General features: G+C 41.0%; 2 protein-coding genes across 3 annotated transcripts; both read right to left on the reverse strand.

The window, feature by feature from the left end:
- Window positions 1-2,743: 2,743 nt before the first annotated feature.
- smx5 lies at window positions 2,744-5,311 on the reverse strand. The gene is made up of 5 exons (XM_074636679.1): window positions 5,167-5,311; window positions 4,911-4,978; window positions 4,495-4,525; window positions 4,330-4,389; window positions 2,744-3,274 (listed from the first exon to the last, which is right to left on the reverse strand). The coding sequence occupies exons 1-5, from the start codon at window positions 5,272-5,274 to the stop codon at window positions 3,149-3,151; spliced, it is 393 nt and encodes a 130-aa protein (XP_074492780.1). The 5' UTR covers window positions 5,275-5,311; the 3' UTR covers window positions 2,744-3,148.
- Window positions 5,312-6,617: 1,306 nt separating this feature from the next.
- On the reverse strand, window positions 6,618-27,793 carry inpp5d (inositol polyphosphate-5-phosphatase D). 2 transcript variants are annotated; one of them, XM_074636668.1, is made up of 27 exons: window positions 27,374-27,793; window positions 26,841-26,904; window positions 23,340-23,475; window positions 23,090-23,234; window positions 21,792-21,917; window positions 21,609-21,699; window positions 21,446-21,523; window positions 21,255-21,332; window positions 21,024-21,147; window positions 19,703-19,809; window positions 19,214-19,316; window positions 18,924-19,120; window positions 18,728-18,845; window positions 18,540-18,636; window positions 16,143-16,281; window positions 15,690-15,798; window positions 15,460-15,548; window positions 14,954-15,035; window positions 10,929-11,018; window positions 10,730-10,840; window positions 10,555-10,634; window positions 10,392-10,479; window positions 9,211-9,357; window positions 9,056-9,119; window positions 8,767-8,970; window positions 8,231-8,667; window positions 6,618-8,137 (listed from the first exon to the last, which is right to left on the reverse strand). In XM_074636668.1, the coding sequence occupies exons 1-27, from the start codon at window positions 27,511-27,513 to the stop codon at window positions 8,097-8,099; spliced, it is 3,285 nt and encodes a 1,094-aa protein (XP_074492769.1). In that variant the 5' UTR covers window positions 27,514-27,793; the 3' UTR covers window positions 6,618-8,096. The 2 variants fall into 2 exon arrangements, with proteins under 2 accessions (XP_074492769.1, XP_074492768.1); XM_074636667.1 differs by having other exon boundaries at window positions 6,618-8,155.

Below are 27,793 nucleotides of genomic sequence, written 5' to 3' on the forward strand. Positions count from 1 at the left end.
CCGATATCGGTATCTGTGCATCACTACTTAATCTCACTGTATCCACAAAATACTTTTATTATACATAGCAAATAAAAAAAGAGATGTCCTGCAAAATAAAGTACAAATATAGCTGGACCTCTCCTGTCCTGACCAACACTGAATCCCAGGAAAGAACTGCCTCCTCTCAAAATCCACATCTGTCACATACTCATCTCTTCGCTTGTGAAAACTGCTGTAAATACTGCAGTAACAGGACGAGCCAGTTACTTCTCAGCTTCACTCTTTATGCTGGGAGAATAGAACTTTTTACAGTTTCTGCTCATATTTTTCAGCTTGTACTTACAATCCACAAAACCGCTGATAAAGGTTACTCCCACCGACAAGCCATCCACCTAGGGCTGCAACTAAAGTTGATTTTCATTGTTGATTATTTTCACGATGAATCAATTAGTTGTTTGGTCTATAAAATGTCAGAAAATGTTGATCAGTGTTTCCCAAAGCCCAAGATGACGTCCTCAAATGTCTTGTTTTGTCCACAACTCAAAGATGTTCAGTTTACTGTCATAGAGGAGGAAAGAAACCAGAAAATATTCACATTTAAGAAGCTGGAATAAGAGCATTTTCACTTTTTTTTCTTAAAAAATTACTCAAACTGATTATCAAAATATTTGAAGTTTAATGTAATAGTTGACAATTAATCCATTAATCGTTGCAGCTTACATCTACCACACCTTCACTCATCCTTAAGATCAAAACTAGGCAAGACGATGTAACTTTGGCTCAATAACAGCCACTCAAAGGGTAATGGTAGAAACAGGAGCACAAGAAAAGAGGCTAAAGTCAGAGAACTGAGTCAGTAATATCAGATACACAACAATATCTATCTAAAGTGTGCTGATGTTAGCTAACAATAATAGTAGCTACTGGTCATACCTGACCATGTCAGGCTGTAGCAGCCAGATACCTGGGTGTATTGAAGTGAGCAACAGTGGGTTTTATTACTAATAAATTTGACTTTTGCTTTGTAAGAGGAAGAATGAGTTATTTCTTCTTCCAAAAGTTAAAACGTCTTGCTTAAAATGATCGTATGGGGAAACTGCAGTTGCAACATCTTCCAGTAGAAAGCTAAGATGAACCGTTAACCCATTTGTGCCCAAAGAAAACATTTAGTATGATAAGGAAAGAAAATACTACATTTGTTCTGATTGGTCAAAAGTCTTGGTATGGACATGCTTTGGACAAGTATCTAACAGTACAACATTTTTAGATAATATGAAAAATCACACTTTTAATAATAATCAAAGTCATGATTTTTGAAAAATTATAAAAAAAAATGCTAAAATTGTGTTTATTAAATGTTTTCCAAATTAAACATATTTTTACACTGTGTGCATATCAACTTGTTATGCGTTCATAGATACCAAATACTCGAGTGTGCTCCTTGTAGTTTCTGAGATACAGACATTTTCTTATCATACTATATCTAATCTCTGGCCACATGGGACTACTGTTTTTTCCTAAAATATAATGGAGTCTATTGCAAAGACAGTATCACATCATGTGCCCAAAGACTAGATATAGTATGAGAAGAAAAACTCACTTTTCAGTCAAACGGTTTGACCAATTTTTTAAGTTTTTTCACATAGAGAACACTTCCACCAAAGGATATTAAAAGTTTCAGTTGCAGGCACAAATGGGTTAAGATTATAACAAATTAATTATGCTTATATTGATTTTATGGATAAACCACATGTATTAAACTTCTATATCTGTCCTTCCCAAAGACTGGGTCAGGATCCACAGGTAATGTGCAATGTGAAATATGCAGAATTTCTTCCATGGTCTTTGATTTAACATTTATATCTGCAGTACACCTTTGAGCCACACGAGGGAGCCTGAGTGTGCAGCCTTCTCATAACACTGAATCTATATTGAGAGGGAATAAACGAGAGCTTGTTAACTCCACCTAGGTGCATTTATTTGGTCTCATTTATAAAGTTTTTAACATTTATACTATATATGTTTTCAATAACACAAGCATGAAATGAAGTTGTGATTTATCAGATGTATCTCTCTTCTAAATGGCTGATTTATCTAATCAAGGTTATATAAAGTGATGCAGAAACAGCAGTAAAAATGCTCAGGAACGTTCATTTACCCAATAATTCACTGTTCTCATGATTTATAGATAAGGCCTATTGTGAATTGGGTCGCGATTGTTTGTCACTTTTAAAAAGCAACTATTATGCGTTTGTGCTTTTTCCTTTAGTGTGTTATATAGTTTTTTTGTGCACGTAAAAGGTCTGCAAAGTTACAAAGCCCAAAGTCCAGGCCAAAGGGAGTTCCTCTCCCCCACAGAAACACCGCTCCTGAACTGCCTGAAATTCCTCGCTTGAAGTCCCGCCTTTCCTTCCGTAACATGGTGATGTCACCAAGTAACACATTTGCATAATACCTACCTAGCGGCTAGTTTGGCACCCCCTCAAACAATGCTAGATGGAGCGGAGTCAGAAGAGTTCGGTTCGGTTGACCAATCACAACAGAGTGGGCTAGCTGACCAATCAGAGCAGACTGGGCTTTTATTTCCCATAAATGCGGTCATTTACAAAGAATACTTTCTTCCATGATCACAATTCATGGCAATAAAGTTTTCTTTTCAGTTTCTCCAATAATAACTTTACAGGCCAAAGTTAAAATCTAAAAACACTTTAAACTGAAAAATTACAAAAACATCCCTATAAATGACAATAACATGATCAACTAGTAAATAAAATAGCCTTTTATTTTGTAGCATAAAAAACAAAAAACAAAGTCATAATAATGTTTAAAGGTAAGCAACAACAGATCTTTACCTCTAATGGGCTCAAAATTGAATTTAGTTAGATTTCTTTTAAACTAAACAAAAGACAGTATCAAATGAGGCCTCCTGTATGGCCTGTGAGGTGAAGATCATTTTCAATAATTACTGTTTTGCAAATTATTGATCTCTAATGTCAGGAATGCAATTAAGTTCTCTGTGAAAGTACAGGAACATGACCAATGCTGCTTAATTACAAGAGCTGCACAAACCGTATCATCTTTAAATGAACTTAACTCAAAACTACTCATTTTTCACTGTCACAACCCCCCTCCCCCACCCCCCGACTAAACCCATCCTTCAGGTGGATCATTGCTTCTGCTGCATCGCTTCTTTCCGTGCAGCGTCCTGCAGGAGCTGCGTGTCCACTTCATCTGCAGGCAGCTGAACGTACCGGACCACAGATCCACGGATGAAACAGTTTTTCACAGACAGCTGGGGCAAATTGAAACAAGACATTGCAGAGTTTGAAGATAATCGTCATTCAAGGTGTCAGAGATGCTGGAAATCAGCTTTAAGCAATGCACAATCTGTCCCATAATATTTTAGCAGATAGTTGCGTTTGAGATTATTTTTCCCCCGAAGCGTATCATTTCATGCAACTCTCAAATTATTAATAGAATACAAGTTTCATGGGTGTTTTGTTGACATTGGCTTTACTTTCCCATTTATCGTGGTATAATAACAATATTAATGATATCAAAAATCTAAATTTTTTTCTGACCTCATTAAACCTAAAATGTATAAAAGTATTGAAGTGCTATCTCTTTACTTTGCCACAAACTCAGCTTGCACATTTGATGAAGGTGCAACTTGCGGAAATGACCACAAAGTATTGTTATTACACCAAGTAAGGACGTATTTCAAATAAATTCCTTAAAAACATAAAACAAATTATTTTTGTATATAGTAATATATTCATTTTGCATGGATTCCATTATTACATATTACATACATAAAGGACCTCTGCGTCTGAGAGTCCGTTAGTTTCCGATGTATCCTCACATGCACCTGTGCGGGGACTCGCAACACACACACTTGTGCATGTATTTGGGATGTTAAAAAATCCATTGTCTTTAAGCAGGTTTTACAGCTAGAGTCTCTCAGACCCCAAACAAGAGCAATGCATTATTTTCTGTAGCAGACTTCTGAAACATCTTCATTTCAAAATCATAATTATAAGCAATTCTCATAAAAGTTGGGATAAATCATAAGTCAGCAAAAATGGGAATGATTTATTTTCACTATAATTCCATCCATAAGTAACACAATAACAGAATGTAGGACTATTTTGGTCATGGCTTTCATACACTTTCTGTAATAAACATTAAAAGCAAAAATGCTCTCAGATGGGTACCCTGGGACAAAACCTTATCAAATGGGGGTCCGTGGTCTAACTTGTGCCAGATTAAGGGTCCTTGATGAGAACGAGTTCTTGTCCTAAAAGCTGAAAGGACACTGATTGACAGGTGCCAGACAGCTGAACTTACCATGTGTGGATATTTCTCTGGATCAGTGACGCTGATGTCTGTGAGTTTAATATTCAGGTACTGAAACACACAAGCAGAGAAGGATTCCAAGTCAGAACTGGGCAGTCAGATAGAAAATGTAACAGCTTTGATTCAATTTAAGGAAAATAGAATATCATGTCCAACCTGGTCAACAGAATGAAGTGTTCCGCAGATGCTGAAAAGAGAGATGTTAGGATACAGATTAGTACATCCCATCTTCACATTAGAAACATGTTGGACCAAAGTGGAGGTGAATGCATCATTCAGCTGCTTTACAACAGAACCAAAACAACTCGTACTGGAATGGATTACAATCCTAAACAGCTCCACTGCAAACAGCTGGAACAGGTTCCTACTACTGCTGCAGGGACGTGACATGAGAGCGGGTTTCTAATGGTACTGCTGGCTGCTGATGCTGTTGATGCGGGTTGACTAGCTGTTGATGCTGTTGATGCGGGTTGACTAGCTGTTGATGCGGGTTGACTGGCTGTTCATCCACAACTAAAACAAGTCAGGTGACTAAATCAAACAAAGTGTGTTACGGCGTGATCACCACTAACCTCAGGTCGTTTTTGAGCTCCACCACCACATCCTTCCCCACCAGAGACTTGAAGAACGAGTAGAAGAGCTGGAGAACAGAAGGACATGATGACGCTACTGTTAGCTTAGCATCGGGCTAACGTCCACATAGCTAGCACATGAAAGCACGTGAAGCGATGCAGTGAAGTGGGACGACTTCAACGCCTCACTGACTCTTCAAATAGGACATTCCATGTAAACTGGAAACACATTCATACGTTCACATTGATTTCTTACCATTATTGCTGTTGCTTTCTTGTAGTTGTGCGTCTGGCGTTGATGACGTATCACTCTGCGTGCTATTACTGCGACGGAGCAGGGTGTAATGACTGAGCAGCTCCACATGGGGGCGCCAGATGTGCGCTCAGTGTTAACGAGTGACCATTCGACTTTAGTACCGGACAGGAGTTTATTGTAGCTTGTTTAGTGAAGGGTGGGACCATAGAGCATTATAGCATGATAGCATGACTGTGAAGTCAAACATACAGTATCTAATAGAGTCTCGAACTGTTTATCTGATATCCCTTATTCTAAAGAGTTCCTCAGGTCTGCTGCTATCTGATATCCCTTATTCTAAAGAGTTCCTCAGGTCTGCTGGTATCTGATATCCCTTATTCTAAAGAGTTCCTCAGGTCTGCTGGTATCTGATATCCCTTATTCTAAAGAGTTCCTCAGGTCTGCTGGTAGAGACCTGCTGGGCTTGTCAACTCGTTTTTGGATTTGCAGACTGGAATATTGAAAAACAGCAGGAGGACACTGGATCTGGAGGCACAGGACCAAAAACTAAACAGGCTCAAAAGACTTTGGGATTTATTAGACTGCTTCTGAATCGTTTTGGCTTGTGACCCCTTAAAATGTGGCAACGTCTACTTGCAACCCAGCGTCAATGGTTACATATGTCTATAGCTTAGGACCAAAAAGTAACTCAGTACTTTGTATAGGCCTTAAGAGGTTCAATTATCCATTAATCTGCAAGACAAACAGCAAAGCTTTGAGGGATTTCTGAAAAACATTAATGCAGTTTTGTACAGCAAACGTAAATGTCTTCTTTCGTCTTATGATCCCTGTAATATATATTTTTTACCCCTGGGAGGGTCCTCCTGACCCCCAGGTTGGGAACCACTGAACTAAATGACATCTCTCTGGGAGGAGAAGTGCTTAACATGTGCCCAGCATAACCTCCTCAGCCCCTTGGAGGTGGAATGACTAGACTACCAATCATAAGGGTAAAAAACACAGTCATAGTCATTTGAGAAATTTAAAGTACTATTCAAGACATACTACGTAGGAAATTCTCTTTTAGAGGTCGTCTTGATTGTGCACAGAAGCAACCATTATGTAATTTGTGAATGCAAAGTGCAGTCCACATTTAAACACATCTGATTGAACGAAATAACATAAGAAAATGTAGGAGTCGATGGCTATATATTTTCCAATATCATCACATAGGATGTCCTCTATGATTTAAACATTTGAACTAGCTTGGATAACTTGTGATTCTCACTCTGCATGCAGTTCTTTTAGGCAACAGCAGATGATTGGAGTGTTGCAGCACTAGACTGGTCTCTGCTGCAGACTACAATAATAAAAAAATATATAATATATGATGTATTAATTCACAGTTTCCCAGCCCATGATTGTGACATAAGGTTGTGGTAAGGATCTAAAATAAAGAAATTAAGCTGATGTTTGGAATTTATTTGAGCATTTATTGTACATCTTAATGTCTGTGCAAGATAATACTGTGCGGTAAACATTCGTTAGCTACTGTATAGTGTAAAACTCAACATGAAATGTAACAGTTATTTATAAGCAGTTTAATTTCAAACCCACTCTTTAATGTGAGCTTAGCAGGAATCTGAAAATGTTTTTATAATATTTATATCACTCTAAAGGAAAAGTTTGCCATTTTGGAAAATGCAAAAAATTCCTTTCTTGCCAAGAATTAAATGAGAAGATTGATACCGTGCTCAAGTTAGTACGTGCAATATGAAGCTACAGCCAGCTTAGCTGAGCATTAAGACTAAAACAAGAGGGAAAGTGCTAGCCTGGCTCTGTTAAACCGTGTTAAACATGTTCATTATTGAGCTTTAACGGTACAGTGTGTAGGATTTGGCGGCATCTCGTGGTGAGGTTGCAGATTACAACCATCTGAGTACCCCTCCGCTCACTTCTCTTTTTCTAAGACTGCGGTAACGTGAGCCGCAAAGTGCAAAACCATGGTAATGCCTCGCTCAGAGGCCATCCTTACCATAACAACACTACTTTAGGAGCAACGGAAGTCAGATGGCAGCTGGCCATTCCACAGTTTTGCACTCTGCGGATCCCGTTACCACAGTTTCACAAGCGTGTTGGAGAACTACGGTGGCCTTCAGGTAATGTAACAACGTGAGAGTCTCTCTCTAGAGCCAGTGTTTGGATTGTCTGTTCTGTACTACTGTAGAGACATGGCGGAGCAACATGGTGGACTCCGTGAAGAGCAAGGCTTATTGAAAGAGGCTGGGATTCAGTCTTGAGTCATGGGGTATAACACATGCTACGTGCTATGGAGCTACGTTTGTGCGTTGCTATTGGCTCAATTTCGGTGAGTGCAGACCAGATTTTACTGCACGTGTTGTGCCGCAATGATATGATGTTGTGACATCTCCTCTTTTCACCATCCTTGGTGAAGAGGACGCGCTCCCTTTGTAGATATGAAGGGCTCATGCTAAGGTTATGAAACACAATTCTTAGTTTCAGGTGATTATGCACTAATGAAAACATAGTTGTGAATATTATATTCCATTTCTGTTGTTAGATCCCCCAAAATGCTACACATTGTTCCTTTAAAGGTGCTGGCTGTCAGACTTTTGTTCCCATTGCACAGAGCCAGGCAACCCAGTTTCCAGTCTTTATGCTAAGCTAAGCTAACTGGCTGTGACAGCATATTTAGCATACAGACATGAGAGTGGTATCGCTCTTCTCATCTAACTCTCAACAAGCAAATGAACTGGCACATTCCCCAAAATGTAAAACTATTCCTTCATTACCAATGAATAGTCACTCATAACTAATACATGTGGCGTAGGGAGTGACTGGCTGAGGCCTTTACTCTGTGTATTTTAATGTCTCCAATAATGCAGAGCAGGAAGCTGTACAATCGTGCCGACCATCGCTGCAGCCTGGTCTCACTTCACAGAACGGCCCATCTTGGGAAGTTCAGGATGCACTGCAGAAAGACAAAGAGCTTGCATCATCATATGTATTATGGGGAATTTAAGACAAATGAGTCTTGCCATAAGAGAAACAGAGTTTTCCTTACTGTCTTTGTGAGGCTGTGGCTGGCCAGGTCTCGCTGGCGGTCTCTGTTTGCTGGGGAGTTCGGAGCTGTCCCTGTAGTCTCTGGGGTTCAGGGGCTCCGGTACGCCCGGCCGGGACTTGGAAGGCAAAGGAGGCCGGTTGTGTGCCATCCCCCCTTCGGAGCGCGAGGGCACCACTGGCTTCTTGAGCGCTGAGGGATGCGAGGCGATGGGGGTTGGAGGCTGAGGTTTGGTCTCAGAGCAGGTGTAGGAGCGGTTGCGTGGGGTGGGCAGCGGGGGGCGATCGGAGTCTCCGTCAGCTGGTTTGGGGGTCGTAAAGATGGGATCTGGAGGGGTGAGGTGGTCCTTCTGTTGATGGTCTTGGTCTTTGCCACGTGATTTTCCCATTGAACCGTATAACGGATTGTCAAACATCTCTGACACCTTTTCATCCTCACCCCTAGGAAACAAGGGATCAGGTTCATTTTCTACTGAATCATATCAGCTATTCATGTTATTTTTAGATTGAGATTGAATCTGACCAGAAACAGGCACTTACAAAGGATTTGAAGGTTTTCCTGTGGGACTGCGGGTACCCACATCATAGCCACTTTTCTTGACGTCTTTACTTCCTTGTCCGACGATTGGAAGATTTTTTGGTGGCATGCTGTAACTCCAACCTTTATCTATCACATTGCCACTTCTGAAGGACACTCCCATGTAACTGGGGTTAGAAATATCATGTGCTTGGGTGACGGAAGACCTGTCAACCAGAAGACAGAAAATGTCACACCTGGAAGTCATGTTTGAGATATTTTGAAGTAACCACAAGTGAAAAAATGCCGTACTTGTTTGCGTCACCGCCTTTGCCTTTTGAGGTGACAGTGTCGTCCTTTTCAACTTTGATGAAATCTGAAAGCAGAGTATTATATATAATTGGTGCTACAAGAACCGAAGTAGGAAGCATTTAGTGAGTAAGTCCTGAGCTGATCTCCAGACTCACCATATAACTTCTCAGTGGGTGTGCCCTCAGAGGTGCGTAACTGGATGCCGCCTGTCAAAGTGCCGGTCTTCTCTCCGTGGTGAGTCAGAGTGACCTGAAACTCTGTGTAGCAGAACTGGGCGGCTCGCAGCGCAACGCAACCCTCTCCTTTGGGAATAAGACACCAGCAAACCAGCCGATAAGACTGTTGTCAGGCTATAAAATAGGTGTTATCAGTCGCTGTAAGCACCATACAGGTGGGTCAATATGGGCCTACTACACCCAATATTAGGTTTTATCATCTATTCACATCTATCACCTCTAGCGACCGCAGTAATTATGACAGGAGCAGAAGCGGAAGTCAGGCGCTGTAGTATAGATCAGTGGTTCTCAACCTTTTTCTGTGTCAAGGACCCCTAAATTGATACACATGTGGTCACAGACCCCCCATTTGATAAGATTTCACATCAGGGACCTCCATCTGAAAAGATTTTGGTTGTTAAATATGATTAAGACCAGAATTCTATAGCTGCCAACTACAGTTGAGGAAATAACCATGGAGGAAATGATCAGAATAGTCACTCTTATGACTCTTACTCACATTGGCCTCACTTCTATAGTGAATTAACTAGTGAAAATAAACTATTGCCCATTTTCTGGGGACCCCCTGGAACTCCCTCAAGGACCCTTGGGGGTCCCCGGACCCCTGATTTAGAACCACTGGTATAGACAGCATGAGACTCCCATTTCAGGTGGAGGTCGGGGGGGTGATGGATGGGACACAAAACAAAGGGTTTTCACCCAGAATACCAGAGTCTGCATCCTGTGTGAAACCAGCAATGTATAGTTGTCTTTGTGTTCACAAGTCTTAAGTTTCACTTTCACTTTTGAAATGTAGTTATTTTAAGCCAAAACACTGTTTTCATCTAAACCTAACTGTTTTTCTTGCCTAAATCTAACAAAGTCATTTTGTTTTCCGTTCAAAACGTAACATTTCATTCAGTTTTGCGTTTTAGAACGTGTTGCTTTTAAGTTTTGCTTTCAATTTTACAACGTAGTAGGCCCCTACTGACCCACATCTATTTTGCTTATAGCGACCAATAAGGCCTATTTAATGGCCTGATAACAGTTGAATCGGGTGCAACTGTAAGTGCTGCTCAGCCCAATGCATCTGCTTTACAAACTGTGTGCAAGTTCATTACCGTAGGACTCATCGCTGTCTGTCGACTTCACACAGATGAGGATGTGCTGGTCCAGCAGGTACTCTGGGTCAGAGATGATAGGAGTGAGCTGAAAAGACAACAAATGCTGATTACTCACTAGAACAAGTCATCTTCCACACTGAAAGCTCCTTCCTAGTTTTACCTCTACTTGGTTGCCGAACCAAACTTTTATGGACCCGTCTGAATGCTCCGTGTTCTCTCCCTCTGAAGTCTTGACCGTTTCTGTGGACATTTAAAGAAATATTTGTCATGAACATATCAGCCCATTTCAAAGCAGAATCCAATGTGATACGGTCAACCATACGGATGAAACGTACTCTCCAAGCAGCTGGAATGGTATTCAATGAAGAACTTGGTTTTTGATTTAGTCAACAAGGTGGCCACACAGTTCATGATCTGTATCCCACCTTGAGGTGCACTGTTTGGGTCTGAAAAAAAAAAAAAGACATCATCCTATAATTTTAGAGTGGATAATATAAAGTCATCTGCAGTGAGCTGTAATGATGGTGATCATACCTTGCTTGGAGACAAACTGTGAGGCAACTCCGACTTCAAATGAGGCGAATAATGGTGAGTGGTCGCTTGTCATGACGTCATTAGTGCACCCTGCAAGTTGGAAAGTTTGGCTGAATGAGTCTGTCTCATAGAATATAATTAAAGGGGCACTCCTGCATTTTTGCCTTACACTTTCACTTAAAGCTCCAGTGTGTAAGGTCTGGCGGTATCTAGTGGTGAGGTGAGGAGATTGCAACCAACTAATGCCTCTCCAGTCTGCAAAGCGTGTTGGAGAGGTATGGTGGCCGAACGCAAAAATGAGAATGGCCCTCTCTAAAGCCATTTGGATGTGGGAAGTGAGTGGTGAAGCAGGAGAGAGAGTGGCGGCGATGGGAGCCGAGTACCGTTACTGACTTCGGCCCAAACAGGAAAAGTTAACAGTGTTTGGTTTGTCCGTTCTGGACTACTGTCGAAACATGGCAGAGCAACATGGCAGACTCCGTGAAGAGGAGCCGCTCCTTACGTAGATATTGTGATGTGAATGGGCTGATTAACTGAATTGACAACAGGTGTGCCCTATTGCGGGCACGAGAGACTCGGATTTGAGAGACAAAAGGCAGTCAAAACAGGGGAGTCGAGGTTGGAGCATCTGTTATACGGTGGCTTGGCACTCTAGGGTGTCGTTCGTAGCTGTTTAGAGCTGCAGGCGATGAAGCCAGCCAGAATAGGGGTTTAGCTGTTCCAGTGTGAGGAGGGGAAGTTTGTTCCCTACTGTAGATCGTCAGGGCCGGGTCATAGAGGGTGCAGTAGCCGCCATCGCTCCCCGTGCTCGCCCACGAAAGCAGCGCCGACGCCCAGCAGCCACCATCGATCGTGCAGGCTCACTACAGTCCTGTCCTGTCCTGGCGAGCTAAGTATATTATTAGATAGTTATTGTGTTTTATATTTTAGAAGTGTTTTAATAGAGTGGGGAGGGTGAGCAGCTGGGGAGATAAGCTACGACCCTGAGTAGGGAGTTCTCACCTTAAATTGGTGACTTGTGGATTGCTGTGATTGTGCTGTGTGGGTTGACCAGTGTTAGGTTGAAGTGCCTCCAGTAGAGGGTGATAGCGTGCCGTGTTCGAGTGGTGAGCCCTAAGCTAGAAGTCTAGCCCTGTGTTGAACGGTGTGATTTCACATCTTAGTGAGAGCTTTGGATGCTCAGTGGACGTGCAAGTCTCTTGACGTATCCCTCCTTCCTTTTTTATGAATTGTGGGGTTTTCAATAATAAAGATTGACTGTATTTTGTATATAAATTATTTGTATTCTGTGGTTATTTGAAGGTTCTGACTTAGTGGCAGTGTTTTCCTGTCACATCTAAACAAAACCCATATTTATTACACTGGTGGCAGCGGTGGGATCAAATGTAAAAATGTCGGAACCTGAAAATAATCCACTTCGACCTGCAGAGGCAGGTACGAGTCAGACAAACATTCCCTAATAGTCAGGCTGTGACTCCCCGTCCAATCTTTATGCCTGACACTTTTACTGGTAACGTTACAGGACGAGAATGGGCTGATTGGGCCGAGCAGTTTGAAATGGCTGCTGATGTTAATAATTGGGATGAACCCTTGAGGTTGAAATTTATGGGGCTCCTTCTGTCAGGTAGGGCTCGTGAGGTTTACAGTGGGTTTTCAGAAATGGCTAAAGCTAACTATGTCTTGTTGAAAGAAGCAATGGGTAAATGTTGGACCCATGTGATAGCGCCGACTGGAACAGGGCTAACTTTTCTTCTCGGCGGAGGCTACACATTGAAACCATACGAGAATTTGGCATTGCCCTGTGGCGGTCGGTTGTTAAATGTAGATGTATATGTATGTATGTATATATTTGTATTCTGTGGTTATTTGAAGGTTCTGACTTAGTGGCAGTGTTTTCCTGCCACATTTAAACAAAACCCATATTTATTACAAATATATGAAGGGCTCATTCTAAGGTTTCAGTCTCTAGTATGGGTTGTCTTTTGTTAGAACCTCCCTGCCATGTAAGGCCCATGCCTATCCAAACGTTTTCTAAAGCTCTCTTTAGAGCCAAAGAGAATATTATACAAATGTTTTCACAGGTTAAGTTGTGCTCCTCATGACAAGTAAACTGATCTTCATGTGTAAAATTGGTGGAGTGCCCCTTTAAAGAAAACATGATGAAGTGAAATATGGACCTTTCCAGACCGTAGCTTTGGTCTCCAGGACCGGAGTCTCTGCTCTACTCTGCTCCTCTGCCTGCCTTCACTCACACCACGCTCCTTTTTCTTTTTCCTTTCTCTCTTTCTCTCTTTCTCTCTTTCTCTCTTTCTCTCTCTCTCTCTCTCTCTCTCTCTCTCTCTCTCTCTCTCTCTCTCTCTCTCTCTCTCTCTCTCTCTCTCTCTCTCTCTCTCTCTCTCTCTCTCTCTCTCTCTCTCTCTCTCTCTCTCTCTCTCTCTCTCTCTCTCTCTCTCTCTCTCTCTCTCTCTCTCTCTACCTCTCTACCTCTCACGTGCATGCTGCTCACTCCACACTGCAGAAGAGTTAGTTTAGCTCTGAGAATATCTAGTGAATGTTCAGTGGACGTTTGTGCAGAAGTAACTGCTGCAGCTCCTCCAGACCAACAGAGGTTTCCCGTGTCTTGTGAAGTGACGGGGCTCCGCAGAGAGAAACGTTATCGTCTCCGACCAAAACTCCGGTGTCTCCCCTGTTCCCTCCGACCGCGGTCAGGAGGCTGAGGCAGGAAAAGCCAACACTAGGATCAGCATTGATTCATGGAGAGACCTTCGTCTGGTCAGCTAACATTACTGCCAAGCAGCTGAAATATAGAGTGATATTGTGCTTTTAGCTGACGTGTGTCTCCTCACTGTGTTGAGCGATGCTCGTTCATGTCTATGTAGAGCAAGCACAAGCGCCAGCAACAGGACGCTGAGTTTCGTTGACTTAATGGCCACAGGTGTCGCTGTTAACAAGCATTTCTGATTCTTAAAAACAGTCCCTTTAAACCTAAGTAAAAATAAATGTTTCATTAGAAAATTTATTTTCCATATTTGTTGAACTTAATGCTTGTCCGTAGACAAATTTCATACTTTTGCTAAATCCTGACCATTGTTTAATGTTTGAGGCTGATACCAATATTGATATTTAAGGTTTTTAAGAATTGGGGCCGAGATATGTACTAAGTTGGACATTTCACAATTGTATAAGGAAATTTTCAGTGCTCTCTGGTGAGCAAACAATGTATGTACGACCAATATGCCTGTCAGACAGTTGCGGATTCAGGCTGTCTTAGGGGCAGGGGCGAAAAAAAATAAAAAAGGGCACCAACCATGCGATGGGGCACCATTGCACAGAATGTTTTCTAGCATGTAGGGCAGTCTATATAGCACTAAATCATGTTTTCTCCATTTTAAAGTCACCCATTAGTGCACTGTATCTCGTTTTCTCCACTGGAAGGGCCCCCTAGAGGGTACTTCATCACATTTTCTCCACTGGAAGGGCTCCCTAGAGGGCACTTCATCATGTTTTCTCCACTGGAAGGGCCCCCTAGAGGAGTCTTCATCATGTTTTCTTCACTAGAAGGATTGTGTTTTCTCCACTGGAAGGGCCCCCTAGAGGGCACTTCATCACATTTTCTCTACTGGAAGGGCCCCCTAGAGGACACTTCATCATGTTTTCTCCACTGGAAGGGCCCCCTAGAGGGCACTTCATGTTTTATCTACCATAGAGAGGGCACTTTTGCTGCGTTTTGTTTTTTTTCAAACATGGGAGTCCTGTCCCCCTCCTGAGTCCACCAAAGCTGTCAGAGCCCCTGGCCTCAGAATCCTATATCTGCAATAAGCCAATATATCAACCTGCCACGCACCAACTAAAAGATAATTAATTGGAATAGGTTGGTGTAAATACTGAATGCGGTCTCTATTTTATGTTTAATTCATACCAAATTACATAGTTCTTTCTAGAACCCTTCCTAGGAAATGATTCAGAACTGATGGACCCCGTAAAATAAAGCACTACAAAAAGGCTATGACTTTTGAATTACTCACCATATGCTTGGCAGACAACATGAACCAGAGGGTATGACTTCCGCAGGACACGATCACACCATGATGGCAAATTGTATTTTGTCTGTAGAGTTAAAGTCATCATACATACATAAATACTGAATACAGATTTCACAGACCAGGCTTTATAGCAGTTTAAGCATTCAAAAGCAGCTGGGAGGTTATGTACCAGAGGTCATGTCATTTATGGTAGAAACATGATCAAACATTTTTGCTGGTATGGATCAAAATTCACAAGGTTTCCATATGTCTAAAAGGGAAATGAGTTAAATTGATCCTGTTGCCTGTAGATGAGTGTTATCATACATTTTGTATGAGCCACAACATATCTTCACATGGACTTTTTGACCCAGATGGCTTAAAGCAAAAACCATGTTCTGTGTCAACTGAGAGTTGTGTTCAATGCTGTAGTTGCTTTTAGTGTTTCTGCACTTTGGGCACGACAGGAGCCATACAGGGAAAAGACATCTGACTAAACATAAGCTTACCCCCGTGGCTTTGGCCTTTGTGTAGGCATACTTATCTCGCGTGTCTCTTTCAAAGCGATACGTGGGTGCAAACGTGATTTCCTCTTCATCTACAATCAAAATGAAATTTCTGTTAAGAAGACGTGTTTTTATATTTGACGTATGCTGACAATGAATGAATACATCAGGCAGTGAACAGAACAGAGCTGATAATGACATACAGCAAAAGCTAAGTATTCTCCAAAGCTCACCGAAATGCAAGAAGACCTTTCCATCATTCCTCTCCATGCTGAGCTGGTCTTTACTGAGGAGTTCCTGGTACTGCTGCTGTTTGATCTTTGTCACAATGTACTCAGCATCCTGTGAGGGGAAACGGCGCAAAGTAGTGACTTTTCCTGCCTAAAAGTGTTAGCAGCTGAGAGCTCAGACACCTGACAACCAGCATGCTCTTTTATGCACCACTCACTGAATTACAGCACTGCTGGATCTCTCATTTCTGAAGTATATGTCATGACAAGACACATTTCATAAAATGTAAAAAGCAGACACATCATTTATTTTTGAGTCTGCATGTTGTTATAAGGAAGATTTATAACAATAGAAGCTCAATTAATTTGGTTCCAAGTCCATATAGTATGTTACATCACATTACATTTGCTTTTTTGTCATTTCTATAATGCAAACTGCATTCAACAACAACTCACTGTAGATGGGAATTCAACACGGTAGTTCAAATCACCAAGCCAGAAGAGGTGGGTGAACTGATGTGTGATGTCGAATGGATTGAGCTTCTTATCTCCCAGATTCAGGAATCGCAGGATGTTGGTGTAGTTTTGATTGCGTCTGCAGATACAGCCAAAATGATTGCAAGAATGTCAAAATATGATACAATGAAATCAGAGGTTCTTCGACAAAAAATAGATAAAGAGATAAAAGTTAAAATGAAAAAACTATGTGAACACCATTTCCTGCCTACAAATAAGGCATTATGATGAAATTGTTTGTGATTTCCATAATAATGATAGTCAAACAAAAAAAGGTGGAACAAGGTAAAAGTGAGCATGCTCACGTACCCCCGCTCACTACTTGACCTAAAGTAGGGCCAAAGGTTTTGTCCTTTTGGAAAATTTTCAAAAATGTTGTGCACCATGGACTTCTAACACACAAAAGGCACAACTAGACCACACTGTCAACCATCATCCCAAATTTGAAATTTTTAAGTTAAAGGGACTGTTTGTAACTTTTTACACATATAAATCACCCGGGTCGGTTTCCCATGCGCGCTCGCATATGCGCGCTCGCGCGTGGCTGGAGTCTCTGCTCCTCTGCCTGCTTGCCTTCACTCAGTTCGCTCCACCTCACAGGCATGCGCGTGCACACTCCACACTGCAGAAGAGTTAGTTTAGCTCTGAGAATATCTAGTGAATGTACAGTGGACGTTTGTGCAGAAATAACTGCTGCAGCTCCTCCAGACCAACAGAGGTTTTCCGTGTCAAGTGAAGTGACGGGGCTCCGCAGAGAGAAACGTTATCGTCTCCGACCAGGTGCCGGTGTCTCCCTCCGGCTGCGGTCGGGAGGCTGAGGCAGGAAAAGCCAACACTAGGATCAGCATTGATTCATGGAGAGACCTTCGTCTGGTCAGCTAACATTACTGCCAAGCAGCTGAAATATAGAGTGATATTGTGCTTTTAGCTGACGTGTGTCGCCCCACTGTTTTGAGCGATGCTCGTTCATGTCTATTTAGAGCGAGCAAGCTCGAGCCCGACGCTGACTTTTGTTGACTTAACGGCCACAGGTGTCGCTGTTAACAAGCATTTCTGATTCTTACAAACAGTCCCTTTAAATAGTTTTTCGAGTTCTGCTCCGGAAACGAGAGTGTGACACGCGAATGGACAGAAGGCAGGACGGAAACGCGGAACGCCATATACCCCATGTTGTCATGCGTAAAATTAGATGTAGATTACTGTATTATTAATAAACTCACACCATTTCAAATCCCATTTAGTTTTCCTGGCAGATAATGTTATATTTAATATTCACAAGAAAATGCACATACTGTCTTATCTTTGACTGATCTTTATGTTTTTTTTAAGCAGAATATTAACTATAAATTGGAATATAGATTAAATGATTCCCCCAAAAAACATGCAGAGGCGGCGGTGGTGGCACCAGTACAGTGCCAAACAAAATCTAGTAAAGGTTATCACACGAGTCAAAAATACAAACAAATACATCAATATATAATATTGTTGTCTAAATAATTTAGATAGAGTGTAAAATTAGTTGGACGTTCACAGACACAAGCTTCTATCTTCATAACATTATCTTCATCTTTAAAGATGAAAATGCAAAATTGGGAGCATTTCTATTGCCTCTGCACGGCTCTCAACATGGCGACAGCTGAACCTGCGACTTGTAGCTAACTGTGCTAACAGCGCTAACGGTGAAAACAACAGCAACACTGCTGACAGAGCTAATAGTGTTAACCAGTGCAGGGCGGTGGTGTGACGGTGGTGTGACAGTGGTGTGACGACGTTATCAGCTGTAGCCGCCATATAAGAGCAGTGCAGAGCCGTGAGCTAGCCAGTGGGGCATGCTCAAATGCCCTAACATGCTCAAAAAGGCACTCGCAGGCTATGTAAACAAAGCACGGAGAAGCTCTGATTACAGCACACACCGAGGGAGAGCGACTTCATTCTCTGCTCAGGTAGACTTTACTCCTCTATATCTTTACACAGCAAATAGTTGTTTGCTGCTCTATTAATGCTCTGGGTATCATATAAATGCACGTCTCCTCAAGGACAAGGGACGTGCACATACGTGGGGAATTGGGAATCGGTGAATTATTAAATGTGTGCCAAGTGTTCAATGGTGCAAAGACCAAAAACACAGGCTGTCGCTGATAAACAGCTAAATAAAGATCAATTAAATGTCACTATATATTTGATATTTCATTGTTTAAATATACACTGTTTTTTTGTAACATGTACATATCTGCCAAATTTAAAGCTAAGCTGTTGTATATACTGAATATACTGTAAACTGACATGTAGGCCTATACATGCATGTATGCTTTGTTAAGACTGTAATTTGTAGCTCACCTGAGCTTCTTCTCACTTCCAGAGGTCAGGTGACTGTTGACAAATCCAAACGATGTACCGTTGAACATGAAGGACACTCCCACTGCTCCCTTGTTTCCTACAAAACAAACATCACAGTGATGGCTAATTGTTCAATGAACATTTATGACAGCTCATTAAATGGCGTGTGGAGAAGTGGAACTGCTTACCCAGAGTGTTGGCGATCCCCGTCTTCACACTGTCTGAAAAAATGTGGGAGATCCTGTTTTCGTGCTCAGGCTTGGCCAGGACCACAATCCGTATGTTCCACAGAGTGTGGATCGCCACCTGGAGGGGAGAAGATGATGTGATGCATCACTGCTCTGCACCAGCATTCAGCTGTAACTTTGTTACTTTGTCACTCACTTGTTTAAAGCTGATATTTGTGATTTTCCTCAGGACACCTTTCACTGTGTCTGCCCACTCCCTCTCGCCCAGAGGATCCTCCTGGGTCCCAATGACATAAAAATCATGCGGGATGTGATCCGCGGTGTCGTCTCGTGTCTTCCCCTGGCCCTTACACTGAAACCACGAGTTGATGTTGTGGGGAGGACCAGCATTTCCTGAGGATTCATGGTGAAGTATTTTACTGTATCGTTACATTATCAGTCATGAATTCAAATGAATTCAAACATTTAAGATGTTAGCATTGTTACCCATGTTCCAGGTGCCAACAAACACTGTGATCATGTCTGGTTCAGGCTTTTCAGAGTGTTTGTTCTTCATTTGTTGAAGAAGTTGACAAAAACCCTCCCTTTTCTGGTGAGACATAAAAAATCACGATTTCTGATAACGAACACATTTCAACATTGTACCTCATGAATTACATATGACTGACAGCTTCTTACTTACTATAAGCAACAGGCTCCAAAATGAATACAGTGACAACATTACAACAGTTTTGGTTATTTCACATGAGGTTACTGTATTTGTGTTTGTCTCTGTGCTCTTCTCACTGGTTTGAAGTGGGTGGCATAATTTGGAAAAAGGTGTGTCACATAGGACATACACAACAACTTGAATCAAAATGTGTTGACAGTTGTGGATTTGATGCTAATATTATAGATAAATACTTGATTTAAAAACAAGTTTCCAGGGGCGTTAAGCTAAATCAGGACCAAGCCAACTGATCAGATGTTTGTTACCTTTGTGTCATCAAACACAAACTCTTTACGAGAAATCTTCTCTTTCTCTGTCTCCGCCACGATTACAAGTTTGGTGTGCATTTTCTGGGATTTCACCAACTGCAGGACTGAAAAATAATCACAGTACTCTTATTAAAATGAGCCGTGTTGAAGATTTACAGCAGTTGTAAGCGTTACGCCGAATTCACACCAGAGCAGCGGTGAGGTGCGGCCTGCAGCGAGCTGCCATACAATGTTTATGAAAAGCTGCGGCGAAGTGCCACCAAACAAAAGTTTTGAAAAGTTGAACTTTATCGACAAAGTGCGTCCAGAGAGGACCCACAGCCAATCAATAAACAGAGTCCTGAGACTCCTGTGACATGTTGACATATATTACAAAGAATTTCTTTCCGCTTGAAACACATGAATAGGCTAGAAAAATGACATTATTGTGCACTTCGCTGCTCCCTGGTGGGAATTCGATGTAAAGCTTTGTTTTATACAACGCATTGAGCATAAATGTCTTTGTGCATTCTCGTAAGGCATTTATGCTCAATGCGTTGTTTGTTGCAGTATTCTCCAAAACGCCAGAGGACATACGAAGCAATGCATGCGCAGGGGGCACCTAGTTACGAAATTCAGAGGTGCACAACCAAGCGCTGCGACAACTTGCATAGCCTTCACACTTTATGCACAATATGCAATTATGTCATTTTGGGCTTGTGCAGCCTTGCGCCCGGGGACACTACGGTGAGCATTAACCTGGCTACAGCCATGCTAGTGGCTCTGTGAAGGTATACTTTGAACTTTGTGCTAACGTCAGCATGCTAACTTCAGCATGCTAACGTGCTCGCAATGACAATGAACATGCTGATGAAGTAGGTATAATGTTTACCATGTTCACCATCTTGGTTTAGCATGTTAGCAGGCTAACCTTCGTTAATTAGAACTAAACACAAAGTACAGAAGTTTTGACCTGATTATGATGCTAGATGAAAAAAGGAAAAAGGAACAGCAAAGTTATAATAAATTATCCTGAGGGAGACATGAATGTCTGTACAAAATTGTATGGCAATCCATCTAATAGTTGTAGAGACATTTCACTAAAATACAAAAATGTCAACCTGATTGAGCGCTACAGGAAAAGTCAGAGGATCACCAAAGTCAGAGGGATCATCCTCTCATGGTCATGAATGACCATGAACCAAATTCCATGGAAATTCATCCAATAATTGTTGAAATATTTCAGACTTAACTGACAGACTAACCATCGCTCGGGCCACATTGCTTGCATGGCTAAAAACACAAAGGAATGAGGTGAGAGAGTAATGTGATTTTTTACTTTTGTTATGCACAAAGTATTTGTCTTCAGGCCCATCTTTCGACTTCTTGAGATAGAGCTTCCCACTTTCAACATCCACTTTCAGGAACATCTTCGTGGGAATAGCCAAAGATTCTTGCTTGACCTGCAAGTGAAAGAGGAAACGGGTCAAATAAACCACAAATGTCCAAACATTTTACATAATTTTTTATTTTCCTGCATTGTTACACAGTAACTAATTAAGAGAAGCACCTCAAACGTAACAAGCGGTATGAGAGATTTCCTGTGACCTCCTTCACATCCAACCGACTCAAACATAGAGCTTTTAGCCTGAAAAAAGAAAAAGAGAAGTGCTTTGTCATCTGTAACTTGCACCAACTTTGGGTATGCCAATAACCAAGGTTTTTCATGGTCAGTCAGTAAACTAAGCCCCAGTACTCTACCTTATCTTCTATTGAGTAGAGCAGTTTTGTGAGTCGCTCAAGCCTGAAGGCTATAGATTGACCAGAATCGCCAGAAATCTGAAAATAAAGGAAATAATACAGGATGATAAGGGCTTTTTTGTGTGGGTTGATAATGCGGCAAAGGTTCAAGGGTGTCACCCACTTGTTTTGGAAATTGTCCAATCCCTGGGGAGAGCTGTTGGTCCAACGCTCGATGAAAGACTTCCAGAACTGGTAGGACGCGGGAAATTTCACTGTCTCACAAAAACAGTCAGAGCATGGTTAAATCAGCCCTATACATTGTGATCTACTGTATATAATATATTCTGTTGACTGGTAACTATACCTGTTTAGATTCTTGCAGATTGTCATTGTTAGCTTCTTTAGCCCGGGGAGGTTAGGGGAATCAGCATCCAAGCAGATTGAGGTCCTGAAGTATTCTTGGATAGCCAGTTGATGCTCCTCTGGTATTCTAGAAATATGAAATACAGGAACACTTTAAACACTGTTATCTGATTATAAAGTTCTGCAGAAATGAGTCCTAAAACCTGGAAATTAGTTAGCTTTTTAGCACTTCCGATTCCCTCGTCTCAAAGTCGACGAGTATTTTGAATGAGTTCTTAGTTAGATGCCTGAAATAAGGTCTGTGGTTAACACAAGCTGAAAAGATTTTAACGTTTTGCTCTACGACATAAAATGTGAATTTTAAAGCATTTATTTGTCTTCAAAAAGGCGGTTGCTAACAAGTAGCTAAATGAGACTACAAAACCTCATCACGCCGACTCGTCTGCCTTTACAGCCTCGTTGTGTATACCCGCGCTCATTCGGCTTATAGCCTAATGTTAGCTTTTTACTTCTGCCGATTACATTCACACTTCAAAAATCATAAAAGTGGTGTTCATTTGTGGAGATAATTTTACAGAACAAAACGTGTAAGTATTTCTGCAATAATTCAAAACCCGATGGAAAAACCCCATTGGCTTTTTGTAGAGGGAACCTGTGCGATTCTAACTTCTGGATTGGCCTACAAAAATATGCCATCCCTGCACCACTCTCTGAGACTACAAAGGTCGTCGCGGACATTAAACGTCATCACGCTGAACACTAAAACTCATCTACTCACTAATCCGCATTAACAACCCCATTGAGTTTATACTCGCGCTCTAAACTATTCTAACTCAAACTTGTAGATTTACACTAGTTGTCACGTTAAGAGGAAAGACTTTTGTAGAAGACGTAAGCATGCAAAATCAAATTACAAGTTGGAAGCTTATGTGACGTTGAAATCATGCGACCGTGGTGTAGTTTGTTTACAGCCTAACTAGCTTTTTACTTCTGTTAATTTATACTTCGAAAATCATAAAAGTGGTGTTCATTTGTGAAGATTATATTGCTGAACAAAACGTGTAAGTTAGCATCGCTAAGAGGGAAACCAGGGCGATGCTAACTTCCGGGTTGCAGCCCTGAAACATTCTATATTCACACATCAGTTAAATTTAACCAATCACATCACAGTGTCGTAATAAGCGCCCATAATCGCAGGAATCAACACATTTTACACACTGTATAGTATTATCAGAAACTTTGCATGATGAATTATCTGGCTGAGTTGCATCAGTGCAAAATCTGCAAATGTGACCATACATGGACAAGTCCATATTCTGCAGTCTCATCAGGTAGGTGTCTGATAAGGACTTGCAGGCCTGCTCAGAAGACTTGGGGTCATTGTCTTTCACATCGTTGGCTGCGAAGTTCCTGGGTGGAAGCTGCGGTGGAAGATTATTGGATTCTGCAGGACAGAGATGTACAGTAGGGATGTTTAGGAATTTTAAAATCTTTGACAGGGACATTTTGACATTATAGCCACCATTCAGATGAAGTGAAGTTGTTTGACCTGGTTCCTCGTCTACCTCCTCCTCCCTCTGGACGATGTACTGCAGGTGTGTGACCAGACCCATGTTGGGACTGTAATAGGCCTCAACCAGTTCAGGCAGCATAGAGAAGAACCTAATAGGAACTCCTTCAGATGCCTGAGGAGCAGATCACAGCAGACACATTATTGTCCTCAGACCTCAGAAGAACTGAAATGTTATGTGGTGCTGTTGTTTTCTGGAAGACCTTTGTTTTTGTTACTAAACCAGGTGACATAATCTTTCAGTTTTACTTCCCATGTGATGTCAGATATGTCTACTTGCACCGTCTGTGGCTTCCTCCAGCAGACTATAGCTGCATTCATGTCATCAGCTATGTTCCCTAAGCAGCCGTTTAGTGCTGTTTTAAGAGTTTAAAAAAATTTAACAGATTTTTGAATATAGTCCATTTACTCAGTTTATTCTAATTATCTTACTGATCATTGGTTTTCATCTGGTTTGCATGCGGGGGCACAGATTGAGCACAAGATTTATCAGTTGGATGGTACAAATTACCAACATTTACTACTAAATACTCTCCGACCATTTGACAGTAGATTTTAGAGGCACAAGCTGCAGTTTTCTGACCAAACTAGACCACATACCTCAAATAATTGCACATTTTTGCCTTTACTTGCTGTTTGTTTGAGCAGGAAACAGGCCTATTTTGCCCGATGCTTACAATAAGTAGACCTACACCATGAGTACTTGTGTAAGTGTAAGTGACAAGGCTGATTTATTATTACTAGTTGGACAGAAATCTAGCATGCTGGTACTTCATACTCGTAAGTACTAGCCCAATTTTTGGTTGTTTTGTCCATAAGTATCTTATATGTTGCCATGTTTTTAGGGGTTGTATCTAGAGAAGGTAACCCGCAAATTACGAAACTCTCATGCGGTTAAGGTTAGGCATTGACCTCGAATGGTTTAGGTTAGGCATTGACCTTGAATGGTTAAGGTTAAAAAAGGTCGTCGGGCAGCGAGTCTCACAAGTTTTTATGTTTTGTGTGGACCCTAGGAAAAGTAGCTGATGTTCTGCATCAGCTAATGGGGATCCTAATAAAATCCTAAAATCCTAAATAGTGCTTAAGGAATGAGTCCTAAAACCAGACATTAAATACATCAATAAATACCCCACTCCTGAATTTTGAAGCCTTTATGTGTCTTAAAAAAGGTAGTTGCTAACAAGTTTTTACTTCTGCCTATTGCATTCACGCTTCAAGTATTATAGGAGTTATATTTGTCAAGATTATCTTCCTGGACAAAACGTGTAAGTATCATAGCCGTGTGTTTACCAGAGAGCTTCATTTTTGCAATAATCCAAAACCCAATGTAAAAATCCCATTGGCTTTTTGTCGAGGGAACTCAGACTAATGCTAACTTTTCCCGGTTGGCCTGAAAAAATACGTCATCCCTGGAGCACTCTATTCAAGCATTGGCACATTTCACCATTTTTGACCACATGCGATTGTTGAATACATGTAATATTAATGTTTTCATGCTTGTCCATTCTCCAAAACAGAAATAATTTAAAAATTAAAAATTAAAAACTTAAATGGTAAATGTGCATGTGCACTTGCTCTATCTTTAATTCTATGCTGATGATACTCAATTATATCTGCCTATAACTCACAAGCACCAACTGCTTTCCCTTCCTCCAGGTCAATGTAATTATTACCATTATTTTTTTTTTTTTACACTTTATTTATATACCAAAGGCAGAAGACAGATATCAAGCCAATATAAAGCACCCCCTTATCTGCTTTTATTGTTCCCAACAAAATGTTTGTACTTTCCTTAGTTCCTGCCTCAGCACCAGTCACTAATCACTTTTAAAGCATCACTTTTAAAGTGGGGATTTTTCAGTAAAGCCACTATACATACACACACTGAATCAGTATTTTATAAAATTAGGAATACCAATAATAGGACTACAGCTTCTAATAGGAAGTATTTGTGACATTAAAGCTCTTGCCATTTGAAAGTGGGTTGGATGTGTGCATTACAGAATTGTTATTGTACCCTCATACAGGAGTTTTACACATTGAGACACTTAGCTTGGTCAGAAGTAGCTTTGTCATCCAGTGGTATGACAGAAAACTCATCCATATATAAAATAATACTGTACTACAAACACAAGAGTTCTCAGCTCTATTTTGATGTAATTGATTCAAGAACAAAACGAATGGTCTAAAACCATGCTAGCAGCTCGCTAGAAGCTGTACTACTGACAGTCGGTGCTGTGAGCTAAATGCTTACAACGACAATGTTAACATGCTGATGCTAAACAGGTAGGCCTTTACTGTTTACCATTTCAATTTAGTGTGTTAGTATGCTAACATTTGCACTAAACACAAATTAGTGGAGCTGAGGCTGATGGAAATGTTATTAGTCTACTGCCAGTAGAAGTACCAGACCCGGTTAGTGTCTATTAGACCTACAGTATATCCTATATGTAGCCCTTTATTTGATGGCTAACAACCAGTGGTGTACTGTAACAAAGTAATAATACTTTGTTACAGTACTTAAGTATTTTTTGGAAGTATCTCTACTTTACTTGAGTTTTTATATTTCTGTCAACTTTCACTTTTACTCCACTACATTTCCTAAATTAAATGTGTACATTTCCCCCAAGCATCGTTGTTACTCCTTGCTATTGCAAGCAAGCAAGTTTGGCGAATCAGTGGTCCTATAGCTCGCAAGTTACATCATTCATGTGATGAAAAAGTGCTCTCAAAGCCGTAGTTATGTTTCCATTTCCACTCAAGTCCAGGCAGGCTGCATGTCAGATCATGCTACACGCTACACACTACTTGCGACTACAAGGGAAGGAAAATAGGCCATAATTATTGAAATCCTTTAAGTTGTGAAGACTTTGTTGTTCTTCAGGTGTAATGTTGCCTCCATTTTTAAGATGGTGTACACATTAAGAGGAATAAACTTCATAAATATCAAAATTCAGACTTGCTTGCATTTTTATTAACAGCATTTACTTGTAACTTTTACTTTCAATACTTAAGTACATTTAATATCAGAAATTACTTTTGATAATTAAGTTCATATCAAGTAATATAATAGGTGATCTTAATAACTTCTGCTAAAGTCATATTCTGGATAAATATTGACTTACTCAGTGTGGCTCCTATAGTTGTTGAGTTGTTTAAGTCTGGACCAACTGACTGACCGACCAACCGGCACACATTGCTATCCCTAGAGCCATGCCGTTGGCATGGTTCAAAATGTCACTACAAGCCAATAGACGTTTGTTACAAATATATGTCTAGAAACAACATACGGCACATTTTAAATTAGGTTACGCCGCTTTAAAAATAGCTGCGCAGGCCTACCAGCATTTAGTTCTGATATTAGAAGCCCTTTATTTTCACATAGGCTGTAAATATGTAACACCAACAAGCCTACAACCATAATGATTCATCTGACGTTGGACCAAAACAATGGTGGCTTGTGTCAAATGGTCAACCTACCTGGACAGAGAGCTTCTTATCCTCATTTGGCAGGATTCTGTATGTGTACACACAGTTCTGGTATCTGTGGTTAAAATAACAAAATGCAAATGTCTGTCACTGGAATATGGCATGTATTATAGGGTAAAGAACAATGCTGGCTGGTGTTTTCAGTGTGTTCAGCTTGCATTCAGAACAGTTTGGGTAGCATTTTAAATGAAGGTTCCCACTTGAAAAATGATATAAGGGTGTTGCTTTGTCGTAGCACAGCATCCAAATAAAGGGGAACTAGTCTTGCATTGCGGTGTGTATGTGCAAAACGTGTCATAAATTGAGATACAGCAGGGGATATTTTAACTTTGAAACATGTTATATTAAAAAAATTCTTTCTTTTATGTCAAAAAACATTCAGTATAACAGCCATGTCGTGTTTTTCTTCCAGTAGGAACATACACAGCTTATATTGCATATTATGAATGTTTTTTGAAGTAACAAGATTCCACTTTATGAAACTGCATCAAAATAAACTGTAGAAACAAGTCATGTCAACTTACAGAACACAGAGGGCATACGCTCCCTGTATGGACTCGCTGGCCCGGATAAGGAAGCTTCCATCTCTTGCTGCTTTGGAAAGTAGATCCTCAGCTTTGGATCGAGTTATAATACCATGACACCAAGGTTGGTAACTTGGCATCCTGTTTCTCACCCAAGAGCCGGAGCTCAAGAGTTTTGCATCCGCTCTCAAACTATATTCCAGCAAACCAAAGTAGACTCAGTTTTTCTTAATGGCTATTTTCATCTATTCATGGTGCGTACTTCTAAGTCCTTTTTTCACTTGTTCATCCTCTGCCTCCGAAAGCTGTAAAAGGAAGCTGCTACTAGCTTGGCTGTGAGCTTCCTCATTTGAGAAGTTAAGAGAGGAGGGCCCTGGCGCCTCCGCTCTGCCTGTTACATGACAGATCCACAGAGCTGTA

Source organism: Sebastes fasciatus, chromosome 5 (genome assembly GCF_043250625.1).
Source record: "Sebastes fasciatus isolate fSebFas1 chromosome 5, fSebFas1.pri, whole genome shotgun sequence".
NCBI lineage: Eukaryota > Metazoa > Chordata > Actinopteri > Perciformes > Sebastidae > Sebastes > Sebastes fasciatus.

Coding starts and splice junctions, on each gene's coding strand:
- smx5 (XM_074636679.1), bottom strand. CDS start 5,274: ATGTGGAGCTGCTCAGTCATTACACCCTGCTCCGTCGCAGTAATAGCA. Junction 4,526..4,910: donor GAGCTCAAAAACGACCTGAG/GTTAGTGGTGAT, acceptor CTCTCTTTTCAG/CATCTGCGGAACACTTCATT. Junction 4,390..4,494: donor CACTTCATTCTGTTGACCAG/GTTGGACATGAT, acceptor TGTGTGTTTCAG/TACCTGAATATTAAACTCAC.
- inpp5d (XM_074636667.1), bottom strand. CDS start 27,513: ATGCCAAGTTACCAACCTTGGTGTCATGGTATTATAACTCGATCCAAA. Junction 21,524..21,608: donor TTGGACAATTTCCAAAACAA/GTGGGTGACACC, acceptor CTTTATTTTCAG/ATTTCTGGCGATTCTGGTCA. Junction 8,971..9,055: donor AAAGGCGGTGACGCAAACAA/GTACGGCATTTT, acceptor TCTGGTTGACAG/GTCTTCCGTCACCCAAGCAC.